This window comes from Acomys minous (assembly GCF_964271855.1).
Source record: "Acomys minous genome assembly, chromosome: 14".
NCBI lineage: Eukaryota > Metazoa > Chordata > Mammalia > Rodentia > Muridae > Acomys > Acomys minous.
Genome location: NC_140496.1, coordinates 96852216 through 96874033, shown reverse-complemented (window position 1 = coordinate 96874033; position 21818 = coordinate 96852216). Strand labels below are relative to the sequence as shown.

The 21818-nt window shown below is 41.6% G+C and overlaps 1 protein-coding gene across 3 annotated transcripts; it reads right to left on the bottom strand.

Moving 5' to 3' along the window:
- Positions 1-946: 946 nt before the first annotated feature.
- LOC311582797 (guanylate-binding protein 3-like) lies at positions 947-21318 on the bottom strand. 3 transcript variants are annotated; one of them, XM_084756069.1, is made up of 11 exons: positions 20839-21318; positions 19657-19852; positions 17490-17617; positions 16741-16850; positions 16343-16539; positions 14388-14633; positions 13305-13585; positions 11959-12171; positions 9349-9451; positions 8851-9044; positions 947-1659 (listed from the first exon to the last, which is right to left on the bottom strand). In XM_084756069.1, exons 2-11 carry the CDS (start codon positions 19826-19828, stop codon positions 1441-1443), a joined length of 1863 nt encoding a protein of 620 aa, XP_084612195.1. In that variant the 5' UTR covers positions 19829-19852; positions 20839-21318; the 3' UTR covers positions 947-1440. The 3 variants fall into 3 exon arrangements, with proteins under 3 accessions (XP_084612195.1, XP_084612194.1, XP_084612193.1); XM_084756068.1 differs by having other exon boundaries at positions 20843-21316; XM_084756067.1 differs by lacking the exon at positions 20839-21318 and adding an exon at positions 20693-20714.
- Between the last annotated feature and the right edge of the window lie 500 nt (positions 21319-21818).

The following is a 21818-nucleotide window of genomic DNA, read 5'->3' as shown; positions in this document are numbered from 1 at the left end:
AAAACCAAGTGTCAAATGGCTACGCTGCCGAGATCTGTTCCTAACTCGAGATGTAGCCAGGGTCCATTGGACCACAGAGGCAGTTATTGCTTTATGCTTTGCTGGGTGAATCTACAAAACTAATTTCCTAGGTAGTTTTTGTTGTTGTTTTGCTTTTTGTTTTTGTTGCTTTTTTGTTTTGTTTTGTTTTGTTTTTGTTTTTTAAGCAGGGACCCCTTTCTGCGATATTCTTAGCACAGGCTTTTATCTCGCAGATAAATTTGTGGTTTTATAAGTTGGTGCCTTTGATGAGATGGGTTGGACTGTGTTCTCAGGGCTTTGCTATTGTAACGAAGAGACTGGATGTCTCTTTAATAAATGAAGATTAGGAGCTTTGCTGTTCTCGCCTGGAATTTTAAACTCACTTCTATAACTTTTCTTTCTAAGCTTCACATTTTCCTTATTTTTAAAAACCTGTCTCACTGTGGATCTTAACGAAAGCACTCAGCAGCAGCCATTTCAAAGTCTTGTAACTTCTCCTGCTAAGGAAATTAACCAGTTACTTTCAAGTTCACCTCACAAACATATATAAGACCGTGGCAGAGTGCAGCCAGATTTGTGGCCAGAATGGAGCAACAACATCCAATTCCCAATGGAGTCCTTGTTTTCCTCTGAAACCTCATGGGCTATGCCACCACTGTCTTTCTCTCGGCATTCTGGTCTCCCAAACCAAATGAGCACTAAGTTCTCCTACAACATTCTAGGGCTTTCCTATGCCAATGTTCCACACTCCTGCACATTTCTCCTGCAAACTAGCTCCATAGGCCCAAGAACCACAAGGCCAGGTTTCTCATTGTTTCCCTAGAAAATAGTGGCTTCTCTCCATTTCAACTAACCCCTTATGTTCCAGATCCCGTCCAAATCAGATTTCTCTGCATGTAACAAAAGTGACACAAATGCTTCATAATTTTAATCTGAACAGCTTTTTATTATCAATCAACCAAACATCTTTCTCACACTTTGTCCTATGGAAACTACTTGCTACTTTTTACAAGAGCTCTTCACAACCAATTATCTGTACAACTGGGATATAGTTGCCGATGTTTCTCCATTTGGCCATGTTTCTTTCTGATTTACTTACATTTTTTTCTAGAAAAAAATTTACTATATTATGACTGTTTTCAAACTTTATTATATATTATGTCAATGAAATTTCATGGGATGTATGATGACAGACCTTATATTCTTTAACAATTGGTTTGTATTTTGGACCTTGAGAATGTAATTGCCAGTCAACTGACACTGACTCTCAATTACAATGAAGCAACATCTGATTATGTAACTAATAATGGGAAGTCTGATACCAAACTAGCACACGTATTTTAAAAACAAGGCACAGAGTTGTTGTATCAAAATAATAGAAGCCTGGTTTTTATAAGCTCCTTCCCAGTAACTCTCAGACTACGGAATAAGTGAGCTGAGCACTTTCAGCCCTGCACCCCATAGTTTACCAGCTCCTGGCAAAACCATAATGAACGCATTGGCAACTGTATCAAGAATGTTCGAGAACAGTGAGCGGTTCTCTCTAGCTCTTTCAATCTCTTCTCTCAGTTGACTTATTTGATTCTTTAACATGTCAGATTTCTCCTTGAATCCTTCAATGAGCAGTTCTTTTTGGACCTGTAGAGGAAAAAAATCCACCATTACATGTAGGCAGAGTTTTGTATTTCACAAGTTCAGCTTAACTATTTTTTTTTTTACCATCTCAGGAGGGTCTTAGCTATTTCAGGATGTTTGCATATGATAATATAAATACTCGTGCTTTATACATGTATGGGGGCATTCCTCAGCACCGCCTCAGAGAATGAAGAATTTTGTTCCTGCACAAAATGTCATCTGAGAGAGATTGAGGAACTCAGGAGAACTGAAACTGACTATCAAGCCAATGAGATGGTATCTCTTTGATTGTTTAACAAATAATAGGGGTGCTGACCTAGAATCAAGGACACTGGTTATTAAACTCCAGGATGGGACAGATAGTTTATTTTATTTCAATTGTATAAGATGAATCAATAAGGCATGGGAATAAATAGAGCAATGTATGACATTGTGTCATTATTTTATTGTATTTTTGAATTTAATTAATTACTCTCTTTGTGCCTGCATGTGTGAACATGTGTGTAGGTGAGTGCACACGCATGTGTTTATACATGTCTTTGGATGCCAAAGGTTGATGTCATGCATCTTCTTCAATTGCCTCCACCATTTTTTATAAGACATATTTATCTTTATTTTATGTGTTTATGTGTTTGCTTGCATGTATGTGTTGTGTGTGTGTGTGTGTTGTGTGTGTGTATGTGTGTGTGTGTGTGTGTCTGTGTGTCTCTGTGTGTGTGGTGCCCATGGTTATGAAAAGAGTGTATCAGATCCCCTGAAATTCTAGTTTTGGATAGTGTAAGTTGCCATGTGCTTGATGGGAACTAAACTTGGGTCCTCTGTAGAGAACAATAAGAGCTCTAAACAACCAAGTCAACTCTGGAGCCTCATTTCAAATATGAAGTCCCCCCTCAGTTCTAGAGCTAGCTGACTCTACCAGGCTAGCTGGCTAGAAAGCCCCAGGGGGATGCTTTGGAGATCCAAGATGGCAGTGCCGACCACACGGTGTGTCTGATAGGCAGCACTGAATGGAGGGACTGGGCTGGGAGCTACAGACCACAAGAGATGGAGTGCCCTGGTGAGAGGGGTCCACACTGTGTGGAGAACAGGTGGTTTTGTCCTCGGGCCATCCAGCTGGTCCACAGAGGAGTCTCTGGATCCCTGCGAGCTTGTGCCCAGTCTCCAGAGTCTGGATGCATAATTGCCTGTGAGCTGCATCTGTGCTCTAAACCTCAGACTCTATGTCTCAGACTGTACAGTGGGCTGCAAAGCACAAGCATGTGGGTATGATAGGCCAGGGAAGAACCTAGGGTGTGGGGCACAGGTGGATCTGACTTCAGATCACCCCATGAATCCATAAAAGGGCCCAGGGCCCATGCAGGCACAGCAAGTTCACCAAAGCCCAGCCAAATGCAGGCTAGCACACTGCACTCTCTCGGACTGAGCTGTGGGCTGCTGAGCACCAGTGTCTAGGTCTGCTAGGCCATGGGGAGAACCCAGAATGTAGAGCACATGTGAATCTGACCTCAAATCAACAAGCCAATCCACGGAAGGCTCCAGGGTGCAGGCTGGTACTGGCAAAGTCAACAAAGCCTAGCCACATGCCAGCCAGCATGCTGCAGAGACACTCTTTCTCAGGCTGAACTGTGCACTACAGTGCACAAGGGTCTGAGGCTGCACAGGTGGATTTAACCTCAGGTTACCTGGTCAATCCAGGGTGAGTTCCTGGGTCCAAAAAGGCTCGGGCACAGACTCCAAAGTGTAGCTAGCCACAAGCCGGGTGGCAAGCAGCACCCATGCCCTGTGTTTCAGATGCAACTATGGGCTACAAGGCAACATTGTTTGGGTATTAGAGCCCAGAAGAGATCCCATGGTGTAGAGCACAAGTGGATGTGACATCAGCCCACCTGGCCAGTCCACAGAAAGTCCCTGGATGAGAACCCAGGTCACCCACCTGATCCACAGAAAGTTTCCTGATCCCCGCAGGTGGGTGATTTCAACTTATAGCCACTCACCTATGAGCTGCCTTCAATGGCCAGTGAAGGACACCAGAAACTACCACCCAATGCCAGAAACAACAAGATGACTAAAGGCCAGCATAAGACTACAAACAACAAAAGCTAAAATAATATGGCATCTCCAGAACTCAGTTATCCCAAAACAATGAGCCCTGAATACTCAAACAAAATTAAAGCACATGTGCGCACGCACACACAAAATGACCTCAAATATTTCCTAATGAAGATGAAAATGGAAGAAATGAACTTCAACTAGATGATGCTAACTACACCCAGGAAAACAAAGGAAATCGATAACTTCACTTTAGCAAAACAAAAACCAGGCAAACACACTACTACATCTAACATCAAAATAAAAGGGTCTAGCAGTCACTGGTCATTAATCTCTCTCAACATCAATGGTCTCAATTCTCCAATAGAAAGACACAGACTAAGAGAATGTATGCATAATAAGACCCAATATTCTGCTGCATTCAAAAAATACATCTCAGCCACAAGGAGATACTATCTCAGGGTAAAAGGCTGGAAAAAGGTCTTCCTAGCAAACGGATACAAGAAGCAAGGTCGAGTATCCATTCTAATATCTAATAAAGTAGACTTTCAACCAAAATTAATAAAGAAATGAGGAAGGATACTTCATGCTTGCGAAAGGAAAACTCAACCAGTATGACATCACAATTCTGAATAACTGTGCCCCAAATACTAGTACACCCACATTTATAAAAGAAACATTAATAAAGCTTAAAACCACACATCAGTCTCCACAGATTAATAGTGGGAGATTTCAACACCCCCTTTCACTAAAGAATAGGTCAACAAAACAAAAGCTAACCCAAGAAATAATGACAGTAACAAATGTCACGAATCAATTGGACCTAAGAGATATCTACAGAACTTTTCACCCAAACACAAAAGGTTATGACTTCTTCTTAGCACCTCATGGAACCTTCTCTAAAACTAACCATACAGTAAGTCACAAAGCAGGCCTCAAAAATACGAGAAGATTTAAATAATATTTTGTATCCTTTCAGACCACCATGGGCTAAAGCTGGACCTCATCAACAAGATAAATAATAAAGAAGCTACACATACTTGGAAACTGAACAACTCTCTATTCAATAATAACTGAGTCAGAAAATAAATTTAAAAAGAAATTAGGGACTTCCTAAAATTCAATGAAAATGAAGATACAACATATCCAAATTTATGGGACACATTGAAAGCAGTGTACTAAGTGCCTTCATAAAGAGATTGGAAATATCTCATACAGGCAACTTAATTACAGATTTGGAAGCCCTAGAAAAAAGAAGTAGAAACACCCAAGAGGAGTAGATGGCTGGAAATAATCAAATTTGGTGCTAAAATCAATAAATTAGAAACAAAGAGAACAATTTAGAGAAGCAACAAGACCAAGAGCTGGCCCTTTGAGAAAATCAACAAGGTAGACAAACCATTAGCCAAACTAACTAAAAGGCAGAGAGACACCATCCAAATTGACAAACTCAGAAATGAAAAGGGAGATGTAACAATAGATACCAAGGAAATCCAAAGAATCATTAGGTCTTACTATAAAAGCCTATGTGCCACAAAATTTGAAAATACTAAGGAAATGGACAGTTTTCTTGCTATATCTTGCTTGCCAAAGTTGAATCAATATCAGGTAAACAAATTTAATAGTCCTATTTCTCTTACAGAAATAGAAGTAGTCATCAAAGTAAGTCGATCAAAAAAAGACCAGGGCTAGATGGGTTTAGCACAGAGTTCTACCTTCAGAGAAAAGCTAATACCAACACTCTTCAAACTACTCCACAAAATAGAAATGGATGGAACATTACCAAACTCATTCTATGAGGCCACAGTCACCCGGATATCTAAACCTCACAAAGACCCCAACAAGGAAAGAAAAATTCAGACCAATTTCTCTTATGAACATTGATGCAAAAATACTAAATAAAATACTCACAAACTGAATCCAAGAACACATCAAAGATATCATTCACTATGACCAAATATGCTCCATTCCAGGCATGCAAGGGTGATTTAATATATAGAAATTCATAAATGTAATTCATCATATAATCAAACTGAAAAGATAAAACACATAATCATCTCCTTAGATGCCAAAATTTTTTTTGACAAAATCCAATACCCATTCATGTTTAAAGTCTTGGAGAGTTCAAGTATACAAGTCATATTCCTAACCATAATTAAGGCTATATACAGCAAGCCAATAGAAAACATCAAATTAAGTGGAGAGAAACTCAATTAAATTGCACTAAAATCAGGGACTAGACAAGGCTGCCCACTCTCTCCATATCTCTTCAATATAGTACTAGAAGTCCTAGCTAGAGCAATAAGACAACAAAAGGAGATCAGGAGGATCCACATCAGAGAGGAGGACGTATTGCTATTTGCAGATGGTGCGATAATATAAGTGATCCCCAAAATTTCACCAGAGAACTCCTGCAGTAGATAAACACTCTCAGCAAAGTGACTGGATACAAAATCAACTCAAGAAAGTCAGTAGCCCACCTGTATACAAATGCCAAATTGCCTGAAAAAGAAATTAGGGAAACAACATCTTTCACAATAGCCACAAATAATATAAAGTATCTTGGTGTTACTCTAACCAAGTAAGTGAAAGACTTGTATAACAAATACCTCAAGTCTCTGAAGAAGGAAATGGAAGAAGATATCAGAAAATGGAAAGATCTTCCATGTACATGTATCGAGAGAATCAACATAATAAAAATGGCCATCTTACCAAAAGCAATCTACAGATTCAATGCAATCCCTGTCAAAATACCTACACAATTTTTAAAGACCTTAAAAGATCAATTCTCAACATCATATGGAAAAAAAAAAACAGAATAGCTAAATTAACCCTGTGCAATAAAAGATCCTCTAGAGGAATCTCCATCCCTGATCTCAAGCTGTACTATAGAGCAACAGTAATAAAAACAGCATGGTACAGGCATACAAATAGGCTGGATGATCAATGGAATCTATTCAAAGACCCAGAAATAAATCCATACACCTATGGATACTTGAGTTTTGACAAATAAGCCAAAACCATACAATGGAAAAAAAGTAGTTATCTTCAACAAGTGGCGCTGGTCCAACTGGATGTCTACATGTAAAAAAATGCAAATAGATGCATATTTATCTCCCTGTATGAAACTAAAGTCCAAGTGGATTAAAGACCTCAACATAAAACCAGACACACTAAATCTATTAGAAGAAAAAATGGGGAAGGGCCTAGAACTCATTGGCACAGGAGACAACTTCATGAACAGAACACCGACAGCTCAGGCTCTAAGATCAACAATTAATAAATGGACCCCATTGAAACTGAAAAACTTCTGTAAAGCAAAGGACACTGTCAACAGAACAAAATAACAAATTACAGACTGGGAGATCTTCACCAATGCTACATCTGGCAAAGGGCTAATATCTAAAATATATAAAAAACTCAAGAAATTCAACTCTACCAAACCAGATAACCCAATTAAGAAATGGGGTTTAAAGCTAAACAGAGAATTCTCAATGGAAGAACATCGAATGGCTGAGAAACACTTAAAGAAATGCTCAACATCCTTAGTCATCAGGGAAATGTAAATCAAAACCACTCTCAAATTCCATCTTACTCCCATCAGAATGGCCAAAATCAAAAACTCAAGTAACAGCATATGTTGGCAAGGAAACAGAGTAAGGGGAGCACTCCTCCATTGCTTGTGGGAGTGCAAACTTGTACAACCACTTTGGAAATCAATCTAGTGCTTTCTCAGAAAATTGGGAATAGTGCTACCTCAAGACCCAGCCATATCACCCCTGGGCATATACTCAAAAGATGCTCCACCACACAAGGACAGTTGCTCAACTATGTTTATAGCAGCCCTATTTCTAATAGGTAGAATCTGGAAACAACCTAGCTGTCCCTCAAATGAAGAATGGATAAAGAAACTGTGGTACATTTACCCAATGGAATACTATTCAGCTATTAAAAAAGGGAATCCTAAAATTTGCAGGCAAATGGATGGAACTAGAAATGATCATTCTGAGTAAGGTAACCCAGAACCAGGAAGACACGCATGCTATATTCTCACTTGTAAGTGGATATTAACCCAGCATAGATGTCCTCTGAGAGATTCCACCAGCAGGGAATCAGGACAGATGCTGGGAATCGCTGCTGGACTCCAGATGAGAGTGGTATGAAGAATGGGTGGATAGAAAGACCCAGAGGGTCCAGGCACCCCACAAGAAGACCATCAAGACTGGTGGATCTGGACAGGCGTGGGTGTGTGTGGGTCCTGCATGAACTGATGCACCAACTAAGGACATACATGCAGTGAACCTAGACCTCCTATTCAGATATAACCAATGGACAGCTCCTTCTCCACGGGTTGTGGGGAGACTGGGGATGCCTCTGACATGAATTTGGTAGCCCGGATTTGATCACTTTCTCTTGGTGGAGAGGCCAGGTGGCACACAGAGGAGGGGGAAGCAGGCTATCTGGATGGGATCTGATAGTCTGTGGTTATATGGTGGGGAAGGAGGTCCCCTTCTGTCACAGGTCTAGGCAAGGGGAATAGGGCAAAACGGGGTGGGGGCAATAGGAAGATACAAATGAGGGAGTAACAATCTAGATGTAATCTGAATAAATTATAATAACAAAAAAGAAAGCCCCAGGGTTCCTTCTGTCTCTACCCCAAGAGTGTCAGGGTCACTGGCACTTGTAAAAATCTTCCAGATTTTTATGTGAGTCCTGAAGATCTGAATTTGCTCTTTGTGCATATTCAATGAGAGCTTTACTGACTGAGCCATTTCCCAGCCACATCTTTCTCTGTTTTATACTGGACCAAATCTGATACACTCTCACTGGGTGAGCCCACCTCATTTCTCTTGGAAGGTTAAATCTTAGAATCCTAAAGACTAGTGGGAAGGGTCAACTATAGCACAAGAAGACCTTGCTAGAAACTTAAGCTGCAGCTCAGAAGCCTGGGGAACACTATGCATATAGTCTAAAGCCTAACCCTAGCCAGATTCTGGGATCTGGTATGCTTGAAGGCTTCAGTAAGACCCAGGTGAATTTTGATGAAACTTTCACAGTTGACATCACAGGCTTGCAATTAACACTCCCTTTCCTGGGAAGTCACAGCCCCATTGCCTGGCACTGCCAAGCCCACTTCACACTCACCTTCAACTTGTGTTCCAGCATCCTCTCCTGCTCCCTCATCAACATCTCCCTTTCTGTCACCATCTTCTCCTGAAGTTTAGCAATGTTTTCTCGGAAGCTTCTCGCCTGAGCCTCCATCACTTGCTCTTGTTCCTTCTGTTTCTGTCTCAGCAGCTCTCGTTCCTTCTCAGCCACTTCCTTCTTTGTCCGCTCAGCTGTTCCACAGATGTTTGAGAGAGGGAGGCAATCACAGTCAGAGTGAAGAGAAGGCTCATAGGGAAACCTCTGCGTACTCCCATTAGCTAGGCTGGCAGCGTAATGCTTCCTAACATGATGGAAAGGCTCTGTTTTACTGGGCGTACAACACACCACCAACATCCCTTATTCTTTGCACATCTAGGAGTGTTCATGGCCCCCAACAGGAGAAAGCTCCTTACTCCAGAAAGACCTACCTATTCATCAGTCAGAAGGTTTTGCAGAACATACCCACCCCTCCAACAGCTGAGCCCTCTACCCTACCTGCTATGGCCCTCTCCCCATCTGTAAGGGCTTTGTCTGACTGCAGGATGGAGTTCTCCACAGTAGCCTGAGAATGTAGGAAACTCTTGAGAGCCTCTTTTGCCTGTGAACCAAGAAGAGACTATGTAGTATAGGAAGTAAAGATTTTTGTCTTCTCCTGAGCCATTTTTTTTTTGACGAATAAATCATCTGATTGTTTGAATCCTGGCCCACGATGTTCCTTTAATTCCACAGCCATAACAAATATTCTACAGTCTTCCTAGATACAAAAACCCTCTGCCTCAGCCTCCTTGCTAGCTTCACAGCTTCCCTTCCCAGAGGTACTGCCTATCACTGCCCCTGGTGACAGCTCCAGCCACAGTTATGTGCAGTTCCTCAGACACATAGCCTTCATTGTTTACCATGTTTCAATATATTTTATCTCCTACCTACATGTGTGTCCCAGACTTTATAGCTAAGATAACATGTACAGACATGTCATTTTGTTTCTCAGATGGTCTATAGTGATGTTGCTAGGTAACTTTCTTAGTTTCCTTTTACCCAGCTTTATTGTGGTATTAGGAACAAATGAAAATTATACCTGTTTAAGGCACACAACATGTTTTGATCCATTATCTATTGTTAAGTAATTAATATAAATCAAGAAATGTATGAATCATTTGCCTCCAATAATAACCTTTATTTGTAATCATGCTTGAAGTCCACTCTTTTCCAGCTTTCAGGTATATAGTGTATTATTCCATTTAAAGTCACCATTTGCCTTTCAAAAGGAGTATGTTCTATAACTGTATATTCATACCTCTTGATTAATATTTCCCTTTTCTCTCTATTCTCACCACAGTAATCCCCATTGTACTCTATGTTAATGTGATGCTTTAAAGGAGCATGGGCCCCATAGGCTCATAAGGGTTAAGTGATATGGCCTTGTTGGACATAATGTGTCCCTGTGGGTGGGCATTGAGAGTTTGAAAGTCCCCACCAGTCTCAGTCTCTTTCTCTGCCTGGTCCCTGTGCATATGAGGTATAGCTTTCAGCTACTGCTCCAGTGTCATGCCTGTCTGCTTCCCACCATGATAATTATGGACTAACCCTCTAAAATGTTAGCAAGTGCCCAGTTAAGTGCTTTATTTTATAAGAACTTCCTTGGTTATAGTATCTCTTCATGGCAATACTACAGTAATATGAGCTAATATTAGCTTGTGTTGGTTTGTTGCTCTCTCTTTCTCAGTTGAATCAATGAATGAGAGTCATGATACACAAGATGTCTTGCTTGTTTCTATGACTATAGTGTCTTCCAGATTCATTCATATTTTCACAATTGACAGCATTTTTAATGCAGAATAGTGGTTATTTATACTGATATGAAATAGATAACAGATGATAGAAATAGATGATAGATAGATAGATAGATTAGATAGATGATATTTATAGAATTAGGTAGGTAAAATAATATAGTTTAATTTGTTAGTATTCTAAACAGCATGTTACTGGAATCCAATGGACATATATACCAATAAAAGAGAACTGATAGCCAAGACATAATGAAATTATATCCTTGTGTTGCACTCTCTACATAGCAAACTAAAAGGATTAAACCTAAGACCTATAACTTTCAACCTCTTAAAAAAAAGTTAGGAGAAAAGCGATGTGCTAGTGGCTTTGTGATGGTGTTTTAGATTTCCCAACAAGAGCAAAGAGAAATAGGTAAGTGAGACTACAGCCAACCGTGTACTTTCTGTACAGTGAAAGAATTGATGAAACAAAAGGGCCATATGAAAAGAGAGAAAATGATTAGCTGTCAGTTTATATGAAGAAAATGAAGAATTTACACAACACAATAGGGGAAACTATCATGCTTAAAAAACATGTAACTGCCCTGAAAAGATATTTTTCTTTTTTTTCCTTTTTTAAAAATTAATTTATTCTTGTGACATATCAATGGTTATCCCATCCCTTGTATCCTCCCATTCTTCCCTCCCTCCCATTTTCCCCTTATTCCCCTCCCCTATGAGTGTTCCTGAGGGGGATTACCTCCCCCTGTATATATTTTTCAAAATAAGAAATTCGAATGTCTGATGATAAGTATTTGCACTCAGCATTACTGGTCCTTTGTGAAATAATAAATTAAAACCACAATGAGGTGTCATGTCACTCTTGTGACTATGCTAGTTTTCAAAACTCAAAAGTTTGAGTTGTGTTTGTAGAAAACAAAGGAAGCTTTGTAGCCCTCTTGGTGGAATTGAAACTGGTTACAGTCATTATCCACAACACCATAAAGATTCCTCAGAAAACAGAATTCTGGAAAAAAACAAAAAACAAAACAGAATTCTGAGATTCTAATGGCTGACCTGCCACATCTTCCAGTGAATGGCGGTGTGGTCATAGTCAACATATTAGGTCATCCAAGCATGAGAAAGTCTGTACTTAGTTTATATATCCTGAGAACTAAACTGGTAATCCAGCCAAGCCACTCAAATGAACCCTCGTGCCAGAACTGAGTGCCCTGTGTCTGCTGCCCATGAACCCATCGTCACCTTGATTAGTCCAACCAGTACCCAGTCATGACCGCTCCCGCTGAACTCTCAGGCCATTGCTTCTGTCATTGCTCACCATCACTCCCTTCCTGGGCACTCGCTCATAGTCCTGCTCAACCTTCTTCCTGGCTTCTAAGTAGAGGCTGTGCCCCCCAGGAACAGAGAAAGCTCCACGTGAGATCCTCTCCCTCAGGGGCTCTGAAAGCCTCTCCAGCTCAGCCTGGCAGTGGCTGAGAGATGCTGCTTCGTTCTGTTGCATGAGTGCTTCCTTCCTTTCCTCTAGGGTGGCCTGCAGAGTGGGTAGGAGAAGACACACACGTCAGTTGTTAGAAGGAAGGTGCCACTGTGATTGTCCTGGGTGATGCCATGTGACAGCTCCAGAGTGGACTGGGACAGAATGAGGACCCGGAGGACAGGGAAACTTGCTTTAGTCTGGTCAAATCTTAGTGATGTCAGTAAGTCTTTTCCCTTCCTTGGGCTCATACCCGACAGCTGTGAAATTGAGTTGGAAGACATATGTTTATGGTTTATTCCGAGACAGAGATTTCAGAAATGAACAACACAAAGCTAGTTTTTGGTTTTGGCTAGAAGTGACATTTCCTCTGAGAATGGAGGTCGGGGTGGCTGACAAACCAATTCTCCACAGGTAAGTGTACTCTATGCAAGCACTGAAACCTCATGAATGCTCTCAATAACTGTTAAGAGTCAGGATACTAGAATAGGTATGTTTTGTTTCTTTATGTGTTTGTTTGTGCTCATAAGTGATAATCTTGATTAATTTCCTCAATATGAACTAAGAGATTTCTGCCAGAGTTCAAACTCAGATAAACAGAAGACCAGCAACTAAAGGGCAGGTGCCTTTGGTCTGATGAGTCACGGTCCTCTCCTGAGAGTTGTTTCTTAGTGTCAATACTTTTATCACCCTGGGCTAATGAGCATGATAAATAGTAATCCTATGATACATTATAGGACCAAACCCTTTAGTACTTAATTTTTGTCTGGCTGTGGCAGAAAAAGAAATCAGAACATGTAGAAACAAGAAAAGGCCCAGTGCTTCCTTGTTTGCTAGTAAGTGTTGAGGGCTTTCCCTAGGCCTACAGATCAGAACTAAGTCCATCTGACACAACATTTCTGTTTGTAGTGCATTGAGCAGAAACTCACACACCCTTACCTCACCTCTGTTGTAAAATTTGACTTATAAAATGCATATTACTTCAAGGTACTAAGCGCATAATAGCTTGTTTCATAGCAAGACAAACAATGAAATGTGGTTATTTTGAGAAAGGACAAACTCTAGCTAGTGAGTCGTTATCCAGAAAAATTATAATGAGAGAGATACAGACTGCAAGATAAGGAATATGGAATCAAAGGGTCATAGCATAAGTGCATGGATCAGGAAAGATAAACGCTGAGATGTCTTACCACCAGCATCTTCTGGAACTCCTGCTCATCATCCTTGAAGGAGTGCTCCATGAAGAGAGCAATGGCTTCCTTCTCACAGGCTGCATGCACATCCAACAGCTCCTGGAGTGTGTCTGTGGGGAGCCTCACTCGCTGGGCCATCTGTTTGCTGTAGTGGTCAGCTGCCTTCTGTACAGCAGATGAGTTCTCAAGCTGGGCCAGGGTCATCACTGCATTCTCCAAACAAGGCACAGTCCCACTGTTGATGGCGTCCACATAGGTCTGAACCAGAATCCCCAGACCTGAGAAAAACATTGTTAAGAAACGGGAAGTTCTCACTAATTATTTTTTATAAGCTTTAGACCTCACATTATTCAAAGCAACAAAGTTCTATTCATCTTGAAATTTTCTTCTCCTCTTACTTCTTCAACATCCTCTGTTCTTTCCTCATGCCCTCTTGGAATCAGTATTTATTTAATAAGATCAACTTCTTTCCTTTGGAGTTTTTAAATTCAGTACATTAAAAATAATCAGTGATTATAACCAAGATGTTTCAAGTTTTCTTTGGGGTGGAGGACCACTCTACCATATAAAACTTTGTTAGAAAGAGAAAGTAAATGTCATATTTGGTGAGACCAAATTCCAAATGAAAGTCTCATCAGAAAAAAAAATCAGAAATTTGAAGACTATAGAACTGGGAGCCAAGTATGAACTCATGGGCAAAGCACAGTTACACTGGCAGAGTGCCTATGAGACTTGTTTAAATTTGTTTCTCAAATTGGGTGGGTCTCTTAGATTGCTGTGTTTTGACCAGTGTTAGCTCATAAATAATCTGTATAATCAAACTGAGATGAACCTCTTCCTCTGGCACCTTGTAGATATCTGTCCAGTCATCTTATGGCATGAGTTGTCTGATATCTGCTAGACTTCAATAAACACTCATATACAGAAAGTTCAAGTATGTAACATGTATGTGTGATATGTACATTTGTCTCTCCATATTCCTTTATATAGCAAACAAAAATTCTCAATACCACAAAAGAATCACCAACTTCACCACACACCTTAGGCCATAGAGACAGGCTTGTAACAAAAGAAACTCACGATTTCCTGTGACAACAATTCCCCCTCTCAGGGTCTTGCTCTTTGCATTGGTGAAGATGTAGGAACAGAACTCTTTTGATTCAACCTGGAAACTCCATTCCAGTTGGTTTTCTGGAACTTTTTCAATTTGGAGTAATAAATTTTTGTCACTTGTAGGTCTGTCGAAGACAAAGCACTTCCGTACTGGAAAGAAAAATCTGATACATTCTCTGGTCATGTTGGACTTTTGGACTTTGGGATTGTTTCCTGGGGAGGAAAAAGCACTCATTGAGGAGACATCTGGAAGATAAGGTGACTGATGATATTTCCAAAATATCTTACAGGCTGCAGCTGCAATGTCTTCCTTCATCTGACTGGCTGTACCAACAGCTTTAAAGTAACCAGTGCATTTGGAGACCTCACTACTTAGTCATTGGATTGGACCTGACATTGTTTTGCAGAAAGACTCTGTGACACAAACTAGTTGTTTCAAATAAATACCTGTCTAAATAACAGTTGAGTAGATAAACACAAATGTTGGTTCTAGGTACATATCTTTGCTACTAAATTTAATTTATGTAACAAATTTGTAATATTAATATGTCAGCACATTTCATAAGGCTGGAGGGTGAAATTCTGGTAAAAAAAATAAATTATCAAGAAATTTCCCTCAGTAGAAGAATGGACTAAGAAACTATGGTACATTTACACTATGGAGTATTACTCAGCTATTAAAAACGAGGAATTCCCGAAATTTGTGGACAAATGAATTGACCTAGAAATTATCATAATGAGTGAGTTCACCCAGAAGCAAAAAGAGACAAACGGTATATACTCACTTATATCAAAACACTAGTCCAAGGGATACGTCCCATGAAAAACCTTACTTACCAAGAAAGTGGGTCAGAGGAGAGGACATCCTATTGAGACTTTAGGCGAGAGTAGCATGGAAGAATGGGGAAATAATAGTACCCACAGGGTCCTGGAAACCTACAAGAAGAACTTTATGACAGGCAGATCTGGGTCCTGGGGTCCTCCTCAAACTAAGGCACCAGCCAAGGAGAAATAGGCAGTAAACTTCGAACCCCTACCAAGACCTAGCCGACGAACACGATATTCTCCACTGTTGAGTGGAGAGTGGGATCTGATTCTCACGTGAACTCTGGTGCTCCTTTTCTGACCATGTCCCCTGGATGGGGAGGCCTGGTGGCACTCAGAAGAGGGATAGCAAGTTACCAAGAAGAGACTCGATAATCTTAGAGCATACATAGGGGGAAGAAGTCTCCCTCAATCACAGACATAGGGGAGGGGAGAAGGGGGGAAGTGGGAGGGAGGGAGGAATGGGAGGAAACAGGGGAAGGGCTAACAATCAAGATGTAATATGAATAAATTAATTAAAAAAATAAATAAATTATTTTGCAGTAGTAGAAACATATATCTGGCCCCACACACACTCTTGTCCACTGAGAGATACTTAGTTTATATACTTTATACATGTACATCCACTGGGAAGAATAACTATTTGAGCTAGGAAAGCATTCTGAGTAAGAAATGTTTGTGAAATTGGATCAATGGATCTTCTTGTGATTTTAGGTTTTCTCATTTATTTGATGAACTACTGTTCCAAATATAGACTATGAAGAACACATAAATTAATAAGTAAGAAATACATAAGGCTTAGGAAGTAGTCACAGTAAATGTAATCCTCACATATTTTTGGTTTTGTTTTATTTTTTTATTTTTTGTAATTCTAGTGGCTATAAAATTATTTGGTATGGCATGTTCTATGTTAAAATGGCTTTACATCTTAGCCTCTGGATACTTTCAAGTAATAATGATTGTCCAAACTGTGGCTACTTGTCAATTGTCATCAGAACTAACAAGAGCTTCCAGTCTTAAGCAGATATGTCAAGTGCTGAGAAGGGCTTAGTTGTTGATGCCACTTCCCTACTGAAACTTCCCTCACCCTCTGATACCTGGGATCAGCTTCAGGGCGTTCTCCAAATACTCATCTTCTGTGATGGCGCGTCCGTCTAACTTCAGCTCCAGAGCAAAATCTCGAACAGCCCAGATGAAGTCTGGAAAGAAACCCACGAACTCACTGGAGTCCTCTACTTTATCCTCTCTGGGGCTGGACTTTGCCCGGATTAGCTGTGTTAATTCAGTCACATATCTGAGATCATGGCTAAGGACATGAAACAACACAACTTCCCGTCCTGGTCTCATGTGGAGTCAATTATTAAAAATAGTCCCCTTTGTCCTGTGTGTATTCTAATCCAACCAAGACTCACTGACTTAGACTAAAGAACAAGGGACTCATGAATGGGTAGTAAACTCATCAAAACATGGCGGAGTTGGGTCCCCGGAAGGATACTGCAGCTGCTCCAGGGCCTGGTGGTTGATGGTGCCTATACTGTTATACACAAAGGTGCTGCTCAAAAGCACGGCCAGAGCGAAGATCCACGAGTCATTTCTGGAGTCACCCTGGAAGACATACGAGAGCGAGGGAATAAGAGTCTAACATTCATTCATTTACCCAGTTGTTTACTCATTCTTTCAGATACACTACTATTCAGTCTGAGAAAAATAACAAACTATGAAGATAATGCTACATCCAATCCTCATTATCTGATACTTACGCTGCCCTTTCTCATTGCTTAGTGATTAAGTTAACTGACAGCCTTAGGATATAGCTGAGTGGTAGGCATGCGGCCATGCACAGGGACCTGGGGTTATTTTCCAGAACTGACTGCTAAAAAGAAAAGATACCCAATGTGTATAAAACATTTCCTAAGTGCCTGGAATATAGTAGGCAGTGATCAATGGGCAGTTACACTTTTACAATGTTCATCTCAGTTACGGACACAAACCCTATTCCATTAATTACAACTCTTCATTGTGGCTATCAGTTTCCGTATGTTTTCCTTCTGGAAGATGACTTTCCTCAATAGCAAATAAAGTTGTCAACATATAAGTACAACCACCATGGCAATTTCTGCCAGGAAAAGACCCAAAATTACAACAACAACAACAAAAAAAGTCATAGAAAACCACATAGAGGGGATGAGTTATTCTGAGAATTTTGAACAGGAAATCGTTAAGTTAGAGAAGACACCATCTCACCTTTTCCACATCACCAAGGCCCTCGGTGTCCAGAAGGACCAGGGTGTGGGTCGGCCTGGTAGGGTGGGGCACACACCACATCCAAATGCCCTTGGTTTCAGACTGCACTGTGGAGCCCAAGGAGAAGCCTGAAGGGAACAGCACAAACAACAGAAGGTAAAGGCAGGAAGACCAAGGCTGGTAGCGTTCTGAGAGTACTTAGTAAACAGCAAGGACACGGTTCACTTTTCTTTCAGCAAGGACGATGAGTTCAGTCTATAGATAATAGACTCTCCCAAAAGAGACTTGGTAACTTCTGCTTACCTTATCTGTGCAACTCCTCAAAATAGCTGTGTTATAGGACTAGTTTAGACTCTAATTGGAGTGTTTTTATCTGTGTCCAGGACCTCCTGTGTCCTGTTGCTTCTGGTAGAGTTTTGCAGCCAAGTTTCTATCAGACACAGCACTGAATCACTGATGCAAAAAAATACTGAGTAGTGTATTAGGAAGAAAGCTGCCTGCAGGATTTTAAAAGGTGGAAAGATGAGGCCGAATCATGAGAAGAGTGACCAACAGGTCCATTAAAAACACCAAGAGACAACTTAGTGAGGGAAAACACCATATTTTACAAAGTAGGAAATTAAAGTGTCAAGATGCTCACAGTTATTTACAGTGAGCTACATACCATACAACTGTGAAGTCTACAAGTCAGAAAAATTAAAAATGTGTCTTATGCTCCCAATTTTTGAGGGATGAGTAGAATGCTGGAAAAAGATCATTGTTCACGAACAACACATGGTTAAATGGTATGTGGTACCCTCAGACAACAGGATGCTATAAAGCGGTGAAAATAAACAAATTATGGATACGTGTGACAATTACAGGACACTCAGTGCCCTTGTCTGGCCTGTGGATATGGACACAGTACACACAACTGTACACACACAAACTTATATGCTCTCCTACACAAAAAGAAAGGATGAACATGGCCCCTGCACACAGAGGAAGTGGAAGCAGGCTGTCCGGATGAGTCCTGATAGGCTGTGGTCATATGGTGAGGGAAGAGGTCCTCTCCTGTCGGAGGTCTAGGGGAGGGGAATAGGGCAGAAGAGGGAGGGAGGGTGGGAACGGGAAGATACAAGCTGGAGGATAACAACTGAGATGTAATCTGAATAAGTTATAATAAATTTAAAAAAATAGAAACCAGAAAAAGAAACAAGGGAAAGAAAGAAAGGAAGGAAGGAAGGAAGGAAGGAAGAGAGAGAGAAAGAGAGAGAGAGAGAGAGAGAGAGAGAGAGAGAGAGAGAGAGAGAGAGAGAGAGAGTGTCGCGGAGCTTTAGAGAGTGTGAGAGAATATGGTTTGGGTTCCTGGGGTTAGTCAGGGTTTATTTCTTGATCTGGATGTTGATGGGGATATGAATTTCATGTGCTTTAATTTCGCTGTCAAGAATTCATAACAAGCTTTGCTATGATTATTAAGTTAGTCTCAGAAAGACAAATGATCTTTTTTCCCCTCTCATTTGTGGGTCGTTATTTAAATATATACATCAAACCATATGCATAAGGGTGAAAGTAGAAATGCAACTGAAGACTGAAAGAGAAAGTGGGAAAGAGAGGGGAGAAAGGGACCAGGAGCTATGGTGGCGGAAGAACTGCTCCACATATTATATCCACGCCCAAAAATGGCATATGTAACACAATATAGCAAAAGAACTTAATAAAGTTTTAAAAATGGTTTGACAAGAAGTAAAAAACAACAACAACAAAGGAAAATCAACAAAGCAACCTCCTGCCCCACAGAACTGATGATAGCCCAGCTTGGATGTTGGTATGAAAGCACCAGGACGTACCCTTCAGCCCACCTATGTGTTAGTAGGATGGGTGAAACAACAATCACGCTTGAAATGGGCTGCAGGTTTGGGCAAAGGTACAGGAGGAAGAACAGGTGCTCTTGGTTCAGCTGCTGGTCAGGGCAGACCAGAAGGATGAGAGGAAGGCTGGGGTAGACCTCTTGATGACGTTGGGGAGCTACCAATATTCAGAAGAAATGAATTGATGATGAGAATGGGGAATGTTCACACATGAGAGGGGCCCCACCCTTCCTTAAGATGAACCTAGGAAAGTGTGCTAGGCTCCATCTGGCACCAGTCCGGAGGAAACTGACCCCACATGCCCGAAGGACACTCACCTTGCTTCTGTCCTGCAAGGCGGTTCATGAGGTAGGATTTCCCTGTACGATATAAACCGACAATGGCCACCACCACCAGAGGCTGCGATATCTTCTCGAGAACCCTGATGGCCTCCGGATTTACCGTCAGCTGCTCTTTCCAGTTTTGCACCAGACAAATGGGTGCCTCCATGGTCGGCTCAGATGCCACAACACCCTGGAAGCCACAACAGTCGCTTGTTGAAATATGTGATCCCTGAGGCCACCTCTTGTTATTATTTAAGGCAGGCACATGTCAACTTTTGTTTGTGCAACACATATATCAACTTCTGTATTTTTCTAAGAGGGGGGAAAACGAGTTTAACCTTTCAAAGCCTATTGTAGCATTTCACATGCATTATCTTATGATTCTTAATCGGAGCTATAAAAAGCATTGACTGGATTTTTTTTTTTAAGAATAAAACGAGGAAAGCAACAATCCTGATTCTGAGCCTGAGGACACTCAGGTCTTGCAGCAAGTGAGGCAAAATGCACGTGAGAAAGTTGCCAAGTGGGTAGGAAGGTTTCCTGGCACTGAAAAGTCTAAAGTCTCATTCAGTGTGTGAAGTTTACTGCCCATAGGCTAGCTGGGAGTTGCCTTAGATGGCTGTTATCAAGGAACAATCAGAATGGGTGCAAATTACACACACACACACACACACACACACACACACACACACACACACAGAGACACACACACACACACACAACTCTTAGAATAAAATAAATAGAAAAGGAAGAAGGGACAGTGGAGGTGGAATTCATATATATACGAAATGACTCCACTAGAATATGGTAAAATGAAGCCCCTTGGAGGCATCTTTGAAGACAGATGTCTACTATCAAGAAAGCTTTCAGAACACAAGGAAGGAAACTGGGAGAAGCTGCCCTGCAATAGTGCTGCTGCGGAACTGCTGGCTATGGCTCCTGGGTCTCAGACAGGGCTTCCTCTGACTTGCTCATTTCTCTACTTCCCAAGGCAGGGGGGTTAAAGACGCGAGAGAAGCAGCGCAGGTACCGTTGGGACGCCAGGCGGCGCTCTGCCCAGGACCACAGGAGTCATCTGTGAGGTCCCCTGCTAGTCCCTGCTCGCCCACCACCTCCCTCGCAAGCCGAGAGGGAACTTCACCCGCGGTGTCTGTTGAGAGAAACACGCGTAGTAACTCACCCAGTCGTTGGCTCTGCGGCAGGGACAATCCTCGGCCGACTTGGCTCATTCGCTGAGCCTCCTACTGCTCCGGTCTCCTTGCAGCAGCCAGTGTTAGAAATGCAAAGTAACAGCCACCCAAACACAAGCTGATATAAAGAGAACCGAAATCGAAACCTCGTTTCCTGATAATTCAGTAGTTGAGGGCTTGAGTTTGTGACCTGAGCTGAGCTGCGTTGACCCAGATTCCTCCGGACTTTCTGAAGTTACCACCATGCCACAAGTCGCAGATTGAGCTCACCATTGCTCTCTGCACCACTTAAATCAGATCAAATTAATCCGGAAGTGGTGGTTCATACCTGCAAGGCTAGCAGGCAAGAGGCTGAAGCAGGAGGACCACCGCGAGTTCAGCCCAGGCGAGAGAGCGTGTTCCAGACACTGCCTCGAAGAAAAGAAACAAGGCAAAACAAAAATCAGATAAAATTATGTGTGTGCCGCATAACTGATTGAGCTCTTGGCGCGTCTCAGGTTATACCTCACTTTCCTGAATCTAGAATAAACTCTATGCATTGATTTGCAAATGTGTGTGTGGACCAGCGAGCCTCTCTTAGAGTCCCAGAGGGTGTGGTGGGGCTCCCAGAGACAGGATCACGCTTAAGTGGAGGGAAACCCTGTGTAAGATAGTGCTAAGCTTGGGGGGGCGGGGGAGGGAATGGGGAAGGTGGGTTTGTTATTTTTGTTATTGTGGTAGGTGTTTGTTTGTTTTAAGTAAGAGGCGAGGGTCTCATGAAATTCAAGCTGCCCTCCAAACTGACAGAGATGGAAGGGACAGCCTTGAACCCCTGATCATGCTGCCCTCCTCCACTTCCAAGTGTTGGGATTATAGCCATAAACCATCGTGGGTGATTGTATGAGGTGTCCAGAGTTAAACCCAGGTTTCTATGCATGCTAGGCAAGGACTCCGACAAGGGAGCTACAGCCTCAGCTGTTCACGCTA

Coding starts and splice junctions, on each gene's coding strand:
- LOC311582797 (XM_084756069.1), bottom strand. CDS start 19,828: ATGGAGGCACCCATTTGTCTGGTGCAAAACTGGAAAGAGCAGCTGACG. Junction 17,618..19,656: donor CCTTGCAGGACAGAAGCAAG/GTGAGTGTCCTT, acceptor TGTTCCCTTCAG/GCTTCTCCTTGGGCTCCACA. Junction 13,586..14,387: donor AATTGTTGTCACAGGAAATC/GTGAGTTTCTTT, acceptor TGTTTTTCTCAG/GTCTGGGGATTCTGGTTCAG.